We start from the raw sequence: 11629 nt of genomic DNA, 5'->3' as shown, positions 1-11629 counted from the left end.
TAAAGTTATAATAAAATTACTACTTTTTCTTTTCAAAATTACTTTTGAATCAATGAAATTTTCTTTTCAAAATTATTTTTGAATCAATAAAATGTATGTTATATTTAAATTTGTAATACGAATTGGAATGTGGGATCTTCGCATGTTAAAAAAACTTTAAATAGGAAAAATAAGCAAGTAAATAATGTCTTTTTGAAAGAAATATCATGCATGATATAAATGTATTTATTAATCATTACAAATATCAAGTAGAATGTTCAGAAACAATAAGAACAGTATTTTACCCAGTAGGATAACTTGTTGATTCACTAGAATCATTTGAAAGGGTTTGGTAAGATTTAATATTATGATCATTTACCTGGTATAGGAAAGGTTTTGGAGGCATTTCAATGTTCTCAAGTTCTCCTTCCAACATCTCTACTACTTTGTTCATTGGAGGGGGATCACTTGGTTTCGATTGTATACACCATAATGCTACTAAAAACATCTTCTTTACCTCATTATTGTATTCCTGCTTGCTAACAATTTCCCCTTCTATCTCATTTTCTCCACTCAATTCATTGTATATCCAAAAAGGAAAAAAAAGTTCAATTGAATCATCTGCATGTGGATTAAAATTTCTTTTTTTATTTGCCATTTCCATCAAAAGCATTCCAAAACTATAAACATCTGATTTGTGTGATACTCTCCCCATATTATGATAAAATAACTCAGGGGCCATGTATCCAAGTGTTCCCCTTGCATCAGTCAAAGTGATAATACTTTTGTCTATGGGATAAAGCCTTGCCAAGCCAAAGTCTGAAACCTTTGGGATAAAGTTTTCGTCCAGAAGGATGTTATGTGGCTTGATATCAAAATGCAAAATTTGCATGTCACAACCTTCATGCAAATAAGCAATTCCACGAGCCACTCCAATAGATATCTCATATATTTGTCTCTGAGTTAAAGAGACACTATCTTGTTTGGAAAAGATATATTTATCAAGAGAACCATTAGGCATGAATTCATAAACAAGAGCGCGATTTGATGATTCAACACAAAATCCAATAAGTCGCACCACATTTATATGATGTATTGTTCCAATAGTACCAACTTCATTGATGAAATCTTGCCCATTAAAGTTTGATTTACTCAACATCTTTATCGCAACAAATGACCCACTACGCAACTTTCCTTTGTATACCAAGCCAAATCCTCCTTGGCCTAGCTTTTCCTTAAAACCCCTACTCATGTGCTTTATTTCTTTATATGAGTATCTTATTGGCATGAGGGTGTTTTCTTGTAGAAAAGCTTCAATATTTTCATACTTTGATTTATGTCTTATTCCCCATTTATACATCAACAACACAACAAAAGCTATCACACCAAATAGAAACCGTATTATAAAGTATGGTAGAATGTACCTTCCAACACTTTTTCCTATTTCAGCTATGTTTTCATCGTCATATCCTGTAGCTTTATTCAAGCCAAAATTTTGCATAAATCCTGCATGGTTCAAAAAAATCGATTATGGCAGTATTGATAACTATTTCTTATTTCTATCATCATCATGTCAAAATGTTTACAATTATTTACAACTAAACACAATATTATTTAAAGTATATATCAATTAAAATTATGTAATGTGTGGTAAAGACTCACACTTAAAAGAAGATTAGGAATTCAAGTGTAGAGTTAGAAGTCTCACATTGGGTAAAGATTAGTGAGATGAACAATATATAAGTAGAAAGACTCATAAATTCTCTAGCTTAAAATTTTTGGTTAGTGTTGTTGTCTTTTATATAGTTCACTCATAACTCATTCATAAGATGACAAAAGTACCATGCAAAATAATGGTGTCTAGGAGGTTGATTACGTCAACATGTTGATGAGTTGAGATTTATTTAGTGATCTAGAAGGAAGATCCTTTCATCATGACTTATCAAGAAAACCAAGTCTTTTATGTCAAAGATCTTTCAAATGAGAGGTGGCCAATTGTCCTATAGGGAGAAGGATTGAACACGAGGCTCATGACCATAATGACATAAGACTCAAACTTATAATCATTCTCAAGATGAAGTACATGTTACACGTAATAATCACAATGAGGGAATATGGGAGAACACTCTAACATCTTCCGAATAAAAGTAAGTAATGTTCCATTTTCAATTTTTTTATTTTAATACTAACTTTGGTCGTTTTTATTTTGAATATCACACTTAAGGATATTTTTCTTTTTACAAGTCATATGGTTGAGTCATCAAAGAAGACTAGGACATGTAGTTATTATATTCTTGGGTTATGTCAAAGTATTGTTGACATGAACCATCATACTAGTGAGGCTTTAGGCCCTGATCATGTTTAATTTGTTAGTTATTTGGAAATTCTAACTAGACTAAAGGTATCTATTTTAGTACCTGATTGTATCATGTGACGAAATCAGAAAAAAAAATGATTTGGTAGGACATTTATGTATGTTATTTATTGAACTTATTTAATTTTAGTATTCAAATTTTTTAATATTAATGATTTATAATGTATACAACTTATTTGATTTTGTAGATGAACTTTGAGTATGAGAGTTTCAATTTCATATGAAACAATATGCTCTCATCAACAACTACAAAATGGGGACAATTCAAGATGAATTTGACTCACTTTTACATCTATGTCAAATACAAAGATAAGTACCCTTGTAAGAAATATGGTATAGAAGATGAGACAAGACAATTGTTTGTTCAGATTCGACAGAATCCTTCATGGCAAGTTTGTTTCTATTAGACATTATACTTTATTTAATCATATAATGGAATCCACCATTTATTCAGAATTATTTATTTATAGAAAAAGAGGAAAAAAGTTCAAGACATTTAACTCCACAAAATGTCTTAAGGAGGGTATGAGTTGTTGGAATAGAAAATGGTAGAAGATAAGATAACATAAAGAGGCAAAAAGACACCTCTTCTAATGAAGGAGTTCTTTCTCCTCCACTCCTCCTAGTTGAAATGAGAAATTGAAGTTGTTCTAAACTAAAGTGAGAGGGAAAATTATGAATGAGAAATCACAAGAGATTATCCAATCAATTGTAAGTTGGTAATAATATCTTATTTTTTAGTTATATATATTTCAACCATATTACAATAACATATTGTATTATTGTTTTTAGGATGCCTTAGTCGAGTATAGCTCAAAGGAAATTTTTGTTTCCTAAGATTGTCATGACATTGACTACCATTATTGGTACTAAGGAGCACCCTAAGTGTGTGTACTATTGATTTTGGTGTAGGTGTGTGTGATAATACTTTGGATTAGGTCCTTACTCCAACCCTTCTCCAAGATCAGTTAGTTAGGAGATGATAGAGAAACTATCTCCACAATTGACGTAAAGGTTGAAACCACAGTTAACTAAGCAAATAAAAGCACAAGTTAATTACTAATGAGTAGAAACATGAGTTCTACCAACATTTGAATTTCATGGGCATCTCCCAACAACAAAATGTGATTGAGTTCGATGTAGTTCCTACTCATGGTCATGTTATAATACAAAAGGTAGTTGTGCTCCTGAATGGAGAAAACTCAAACTAATATCTCCTACTAGTATAGGTTGTTTATTAGATTCCTCGTCTAGTGACATTGGAAGAATGTATCTAGAAGGGGCAATCATACACACTCTGACCATGCATGATGGTTTAATTAAAGTGGTGATTGAAGAAATTAGGGATGACACTACTCTAGTTCCAATGGCCATAATAAAGATTTAATTAATTGAAAAAAGTACTTAGAATACTACATGTTCCTGCTAGGGAGATGGGACCTAGAGAACTATTGAAGTCTTCTTCTCCTTCCTTCGGTCGGTCAGGTGACTGGGTAGTGAACTGGGGTTCTCTTCGTCCTCCTGCTTCTCCTTCGGCCCTCGGCCTCGGCTGAACACCGGATGGTGGGGGTACCTGCGAAGGCACTCCGACGCTCAAGTCAGTAAAGCGGGTGGTCAGCTCTCAGAGTGATAAATGACATACCTTACTCCTTGGGATGCGTACTATTTATATTATTCTAGTGGGCCTACCTTGTTGGGCCCATTTATCGAGGTGGACACCTCTTAGGTTTGCATTACCTAATTCTTAATGATAGATTAACTTCACTGATCTTGGTTTGAGCGTTAACTGTAATAGGGGTCGGCCATCGGCCAAATCATCATGGCATGGGTCGGCCATCGGCCATGTTCCAGTGGTCTCGGTCGTCTCGGCCAAGTCTTCTAAGGTCTCGGCCTCTCGGCCAAGTCTTCTAAGGTCTCGGCCCCTCGGGCAAGTCTTCTAAATTCTCGGCCAAGCCTTCCAAGGTCTCGGCCTCTCGGCCAAGTCTTCTAAGGTCTCGGCCTCTCGGCCAAGTCTTCTAAGGTCTCGGCCAAGCCTTCCAAGGTCTCGGCCTCTCGGCCAAGTCTTCCAAGGTCTCGGCCAAGCCTTCCAAGGTCTCGGCCTCTCGGCCAAGTCTTCCAAGATCTCGGCCTCTCGGCCATACCGGTACACTACACACTTAATTAAGACATTTGTAAAAATTAATAAAGTATATTTGTTACACTTTTATATATATTTATTGATACACCATATTTGTTATCATGTTTTACAATAACTAAAAGTAGATAAAAAAAAAGAAGAAGTCTCAATTACATCTATAGAAACAAAGATATAGAAAGAAAGAAAAGTTACCTCTGTAAAGACCAATGCAAAATAAACCTGCAAGAAAGGTTTATGATGTCAACAAAAAAGATAAAAATCAAACACTATAGAATCTAAGGAACAAGGAAGTAGAGGATTAGATTAAGTATATAAAGGAAAATAACTGAAGAAAAAAAGAAACAAGTACAGCATCTTACTTATAGCGGAAATTATGTTTTCTGCAGTACCACCTAAAAAACATTGAAATAAAATTTTAGGGAACCAAGATTTATAGAGGAATTTTGTAAGATCTTACAAAACATACATGTGCAGAATAATTTTACTTTACAATTAAAACTTCCAATCAACATATATATTATTTATTTAAAGGCCACATATTTTTTAACTATGTAATAAACATGTCGAACATGGGTGTTGGTAAATATAACGTAGTTTAGAACATTTTATGGAAAATAATATTACACAAATACTCTGAAACGTTATGCATAAAATGATGAATAAAAGAAAATGAAACCATATTTTCATGAAAAATGTTTTTAATTTGATAAGGATCTTTGTTCTACAATAATTAGTGAAGTACAATAATAGCTAATGAAAAGGAAATACACGATTTTGTTAATGAAAAGTGCTGAAATGTGTGATTTGCTGACAAATCTTTTTTAATTTTGTTACCCAATAAACATTGAACTATTCTATCTGTTGGGAATTCGATAATGGAAGAAAGACATGAAATTACACATAATATAGTGATTACATACAGTATTTATGCAAACACATGTCAAAACGAAAATTGTAAACCCATATATAATGAATCCACATTTTAAAATTAACAATATAAATTCAGTTTGTCTTGATCGGAAAATATAAGTCGAAAACTGAACTGAAAATATAAATTTTAGCAAAAGTAATCCAATAAATGAAAAAACAATTTATTTGCATCATTTTAAATTTTTAGTTTATTTTTGGTTTTTTCTATACGAGATTGTATACCCCTACAAGATGCTGGAAATTTTAAGGAGTAACATGAGTTATATGAGTTACCTTGAAGATTAGAGATAACAAATATGACTACTGTCCGAATCTATTTTGATTTTGAATGCAACTTGTATTATTAATTATGAAAATAAATAATATTTAATTTTCTAAATTAGGTAAGTCAACAATATAGATCTGTACATTAATATATTATTGTTCCATTTCAATATTTATCTTTATGTTTAAATCATTATAAAATATTTTTAATTTATTAAAGAATTTTAATTTTTTCTATTAATTAATGTTAGATATCAATTTAAAAATTAATTTAATTTTTTTATTAATAATAAAATTATTTTAGATATTAATAATTATTTAGTTTATAAAATAATATTTAATTTAATTAATATAATAATTCATTATTTTTTATTTTTAAAATTAATTTTTATTTAATGATTTTGTTGGAATTAGTAATGCAATTGTAATCAAGCTACTCTCTATAAAATAATAAATAAGAATGTATAGGAATACTCTTAAGTGAGAAGTCTCTGTGTTCAATTATGTGAAATGGTACCAGTCCTCTCCAAATATATATATATATATATATATATATATATATATATATATATATATATATAAGTACCTAACATATCCTAAGTGCTAAATATCAAAATTATTAAACATTCAAAATGCAAATAAGTCTACTAACCAAACAAAGAAAATACAAAAAAACTAAATTACTTTTCCTTTTTTCTATTTTTATAATTTTATTAATGTAGGATAGACTACTTGTCAGCCTATCATCAATTGGGGGTGGACGGAACATGAGGCAACTAACCGAGCACAGTTGGACAACCTGCTTTGCCTATTAAGTTTTGATAGTGTAGTTTTCTTAACATTTTAAGATTCTTAAAAAAATTAAAATATATGTTTTTATTATTACTAGTTTCTTTTGTAAATTTAATTTTTCTAATATTAATGAAAATGATATTTAAATGAAAGATAGACTAATTCATTAATACATATTCTATCTCTATTAATAAATTTGTTATTTAAATTAATATTATAAAATAAATATTTTAATTTCTTTTATTATTTTAAATTGGGCAAGTTGACTTGTATAATTGAGGTGCACTCAATTTCCAATCAGCATTTGACCGACAAGTTGTATCTGGTCCAACTTACTTTAGGTAGATTAGTGATTCATCCAACCTAAATAAATAGACTTCGGCTATTTTGTCATTCATTATCCAACTGAACTAATTTTTTTATTAATATTAATGGGAACATGAACATACATGCTTATTCATATATGAATCAATTTTTCTATAATAACAAACAAATAAAATTATAATTAAAAAAATTAGATATCATAACAACTATCAAAATAAAAATTAGTATTAAAATTATAGAAAAAAAAACTATAAATATATTTTTTTTATCAATTTTGTAATGAAAAATATTTGAAGATAATTATTATCTATTGTAAATATTTTTTATAAATAATAAAGTAGAATTTGTGGTGAAAAGGAACAAAATCGTATTAAAAAGAGTTAAAACTACAAAAACCATTTCAAAATAATTATTACGATAAATCCTTTTTGTTAACGAAAATTAATAAATAATTTTTCTTATGAGTAAAAAAAAATTAAACAATAATTAACCAGGGAGAGGGAGTGAAAGGGTGTAATTACCGCCGCTGCTGCACTTGTATGTGACTGTGTTAGGTTGTTCGTAGAGATATTGGCAATTTTGCGGGTCACATCGGACTTCATCAGTGGATTCATCCACAACACTGCAATCTCTTCCCTTTCCGCATCGATCTTCACAAATAACATACAACCAAGAGAGCTCAAATCCCTGAGAGAGCATTTTGTAGATTTCACCATAGGAAACTGCTTGGTTGAACTTCTTGTGGTCACGCGCAGTGGCGAAAGTAGCCACCTTCAGCTGGCACCCAACCTTGATGTCCTTCACACCAAAACCATATAGCGAATCCCTAACTACAGCATACACGTGTTCTCTGTGCTCACAACCTCTGCCTTCCACGGCAACATATCTAGGATCATCAGTGATTGGATCGCTACAGCTGAAATAAGCTATTGACGGTTGAAAAAATGGGTCCAATTTTAGCGGATCCCTTCCAGGACCCAGTAACTCGTTACTGAAATTACCAGAGTGCAAGAAATAGCGAGGCATGGAGGAGCAGGTACCGTCCTCTGCATCACTCACTCGAATTTTGTATCTCTTGTAATCGATTTGTTGGACTTTGTATGTACCCGAAAACAGGGTTAGAAGAGTGGCGTTGTTCTGACAATGCAATTGGTACCTGATGTCGCCGCAGTGAGATGGGTCGGTGGTGAGTCGAAAGGGGTAAGTTATGTTGGGAATGTTGCCGCAGGAGGAAGCAGGACAGTTGGGGATGAGAGCTGTTGCGCAAGTTTGCAGAAGTAGAAGAATGACGATGATAGGTATTCTTACTCGTCTTTTCATCGTTGCCGACGATTTAGTTAACTCCTGAGAGCGTTTGTTGTTGTTGTGTACAGGTTTCAACTACTGGGGTAGATGGGTAGATCCATTGATGAAGAAGATATTTTCATTTCTTTAGAATAAAAAAATAAACCAAAATTTCAATTGTTTTGAGGTATCATATTTCACTACCACTGCTACTGACTGTCTGTATCTTATCCATATAGGCAGATATGGATAAACTTTTCCAAAGAATAAAGTTTCTTTTCACAGTAAAAAATATTATTTTATAACTGTTTTCTAAATTAAATATTATATTATAATAAAATAAATTAAAATAAATTTAGATAGTAAATGAAATTGATATGAAGTTATTGTTTTCCTATGCTAAATTGTCTTTTAACAAAAATATTTAACAAAATCGGAGAAAAAAAAAACTATAAAAGAACCCTAGCTAGCACCGAATGCTTTAATTTGCATGGTTTATTATAGATTATAGATAGAACATTTTACTAACAAGATGTTTACATGATTTCATTTGTTTAGGAATTAGTTTCAATCTATTATAGTTTATCAGTAATTATGTATTATTACATTATCTAATAATTGTGTATTTATTTAGGAATTAGTTTAAATTTATTATAGATTCTTTAATTTGTGGACTACATTTTAGATGTTTTAGTCATTCAAGATGAAAGTGTCTCTGCTCCCATCGATAGATTTAATAGATCATTAGATTAAAACCAAAATATGAATGTTTACGGTAACACATTAATTTAATTAAATTTTTTAATAATGGATTATGTCTTGGAATAATTAATTGGGGTGTTATTTGTTTATATTTTTTGAAAACTTGATTTTTTTTATAATTAATATTATAATTAAATTTTATTTTAGTTGCTTCTCAATGTTTTTAATTAGTGTGTTATCGCGGGCTGAATTTTGAGATGGTTATCGCATTGTATCCATACATGCTTTGTGATTTGACGTCAAATATAAAATTTGCAGTGAATGGGATTCAAAGTCAGGTTCTTTCAGAAAACTCAGAGAAGATTTAACCACTACACCAAGCAAATGGTTTAGTATTATTATGATTTTTATTATACTTATTATTATTAACAATATTAATATTAATAATGATATTAATAATATGAATATAATTTATTTATTATTATTATTAATAATGATATTAATATGTATAAATTACGTTAATAATAATAAGTATAATAAAAATGATAATATGATCAAAGAACTTGTCTGGTTTAGTGGTTAATTCTTACCTTGGGTATTGAAAGGACTTAGGTTCAAGTCCTGGCTGCATTGTTGTAGTTTCCTAAAGCTTCCTTTGTTCTAAAGTAGGTTCCTTTTAGAGTGATCGTAGAGTTTGTAGTTTGGCTCTCTATTGAACTCCTTGCCTTGTTCTTTTCATTTATAGTGGTTGTAATAGATTATGTTGCTTTGTATCCCTGGGCTAAAAAAGATCTTTTTTTGCGTACTCTTCTTCGTCAAGACTTAGAGATTTTCGTGAATCAAACTCACTTAGTAAAACTAATGAACATCTAGTTAAAACTCAAGTTTTGTGAGGTTGACGAGCTTGTTTGTAGAGACGAATCTACCAACCTTAGTGGTCCATTTTGTATGTGTATGACATTGTGTTCATTAAGTTAGGCTTGCGCCTCTCTGATTTGTTTGAGAAAGAGGTTCTTACTGAGCTAAATGTATCTTTGGTCAAGCTCCACTTGAACAACTAGGCTTTCCTTCATGCGTTTTGCATTCTTGAAGCACATTTTGGTGTCATTCCTTCTTTGAATATATTTTTCTATTTTTTCGAGTTTAAAGTATCTTTTAGAAAGTTATGGCTTCACTCAATAGTGCTAGTGAAAGGGGTTTACTAACCTTCTTGCAATCATCGTACAAGAATTTTAAAGGTCATTTTATTAAGATTCATCCCTCGACTAAGGACCCTACCTTGCTAGAAGGGTTCCCATTGTATAGGACTCCAAACCTGAGACCCCAACCAACTTGTCAAATGGAGGACCTAGACTTATGAGAGAAAGGAATTTGAGAGCGACCAAGCTCCTTTGTCTGCAAACAACAAATTTTATAAAACAAGGAATTAGTAATACATAGTAAACTAATATGAAAATTTATTAAAGAAGTCATACCAAACAAATGATGTATTCATACACGTTGATGAATCCCATTATGTGAAAATTCCCACCATTTTTGGATACACAACTTTTTTTTGTTGTAACACGTTTTGATTCATACAGAGGCATGTTCCACTTTTTCAACAAACTATTTCAAACATTATTTCCAATACATTTAACCTTCTTACCTTCTTTTCAAACTTCTTTAAACATCCCTAAAATTGTATAAGAAAGCCTTGGAATAAATTACTTTCTTATTTTATCATCATTCTCAACCCTACATATCACCTTTCCTTGTAAAGAATAATCATGGTAATCAAACTCACGAGTTAACTCGTTAACTCGACCGAGTTTACATTCCCACACGAGTTAAGAGGTAATTAACACAAATTAAGTTGTAAGGAAATTAAGAAAAACCCCCTTTGTTGATCCTCTTTTTGCTAGTGACACTCCCTTTTGTTGTCTTTGCTTGTTAGCCCTCCAAATGTGTGTAGTGTTTTGAGAAAGTTTGCTTCGGCTTTGTCTTTGTCTTCCCCTTAGAATGAAGGTCTTGATTCTCCAATTTCCAGCACCTATCAAAGGGCTAAACCTTAACCAAGTCAAGTTTCCATTCACATAAGCACCAAAGGAGAGTAAATTCCAGCACCCAAATTAGAGGTCAAAGAACAAAAGCAAGAAACAATTTAATTGAATAAAACAGTACTACCAAAAGGAGTTAGATTATGACAACTAGAAAGAGGTCCAAGAAATATTAAGCAAGCAAAGAAAAGGTACCAAAATAAAGGTAGGCACACAAAAGAATCCTAAGAATGGCACTAGATTTAGATGACAAAATAAAAAAAACAGCACCACTGGAAAATGTTGTGGGCCAGAAACGTGTTTTTCCCCAATTTATGCTGAGCTGTGTTTTTAAGATATGATTCTGAAATTTGATATGCAAGATATTCAAGATCTTAGCTAAATCCTGGCTTTGGAATCACTCAAAACGCATGCACCAATTTTTTTTAATAAATTTTGCAATTTTGGTGTTCAGTTACGCCAGCTGTAGCGCCTCAGATTTGCACACTGATTTTAAAAGATTTATCATTTTTTTTCTGTTGCTTCTTTTGGACTAATTCTTTTTTTGTCCTTTCTATAACACTTCAAACTTGCAAATTCCAGAGAATCAAAATTTTCCTATGAGTGTAAATATTTTTCTGGATCAAAATAGTCAGCACAGAAAATCTGAAACAGGGGATTCTGAAAACTGGAAACAAAAACAGCAAGATACCAAAGTTTAGACACAATGGAAATTTTGTGAAATAGAATTGTGTAGGATCTAAACACAATATGAACTGAAACTAAAATTAAAAAGGCACCAAAAGATCAAAGAACAGCAGATTC

General features: G+C 31.3%; 1 protein-coding gene and 1 long non-coding RNA gene across 3 annotated transcripts; one reads left to right on the top strand and one right to left on the bottom strand.

Moving 5' to 3' along the window:
• Positions 1-189: 189 nt before the first annotated feature.
• Positions 190-8120, bottom strand: LOC137813546 (rust resistance kinase Lr10). 2 transcript variants are annotated; one of them, XM_068615875.2, is made up of 4 exons: positions 7322-8120; positions 4850-4882; positions 4683-4709; positions 190-1485 (listed from the first exon to the last, which is right to left on the bottom strand). In XM_068615875.2, the coding sequence occupies exons 1-4, from the start codon at positions 8118-8120 to the stop codon at positions 281-283; spliced, it is 2064 nt and encodes a 687-aa protein (XP_068471976.2). In that variant the 3' UTR covers positions 190-280. The 2 variants fall into 2 exon arrangements, with proteins under 2 accessions (XP_068471976.2, XP_068471977.2); XM_068615876.2 differs by lacking the exon at positions 4850-4882.
• LOC137813547 (uncharacterized) lies at positions 7697-8376 on the top strand. Its single transcript, XR_011081443.2, has 2 exons — positions 7697-7836; positions 7917-8376. It is a non-coding gene; the product is annotated as an uncharacterized LOC137813547 (long non-coding RNA).
• Positions 8377-11629: the final 3253 nt, after the last annotated feature.

Source organism: Phaseolus vulgaris, chromosome 1 (genome assembly GCF_051622355.1).
Source record: "Phaseolus vulgaris cultivar YP4 chromosome 1, ASM5162235v1, whole genome shotgun sequence".
In the NCBI taxonomy this organism is placed as follows: Eukaryota; Viridiplantae; Streptophyta; class Magnoliopsida; order Fabales; family Fabaceae; genus Phaseolus; species Phaseolus vulgaris.
Note: the sequence above shows the minus strand (reverse complement) of the source record. Positions and strands in the feature narration are given on the sequence as shown.

Coding starts and splice junctions, on each gene's coding strand:
- LOC137813546 (XM_068615875.2), bottom strand. CDS start 8,120: ATGAAAAGACGAGTAAGAATACCTATCATCGTCATTCTTCTACTTCTG. Junction 4,710..4,849: donor AAACATAATTTCCGCTATAA/GTAAGATGCTGT, acceptor CCTTTCTTGCAG/GTTTATTTTGCATTGGTCTT. Junction 1,486..4,682: donor TTGCATTGGTCTTTACAGAG/GTAACTTTTCTT, acceptor TGAACCATGCAG/GATTTATGCAAAATTTTGGC.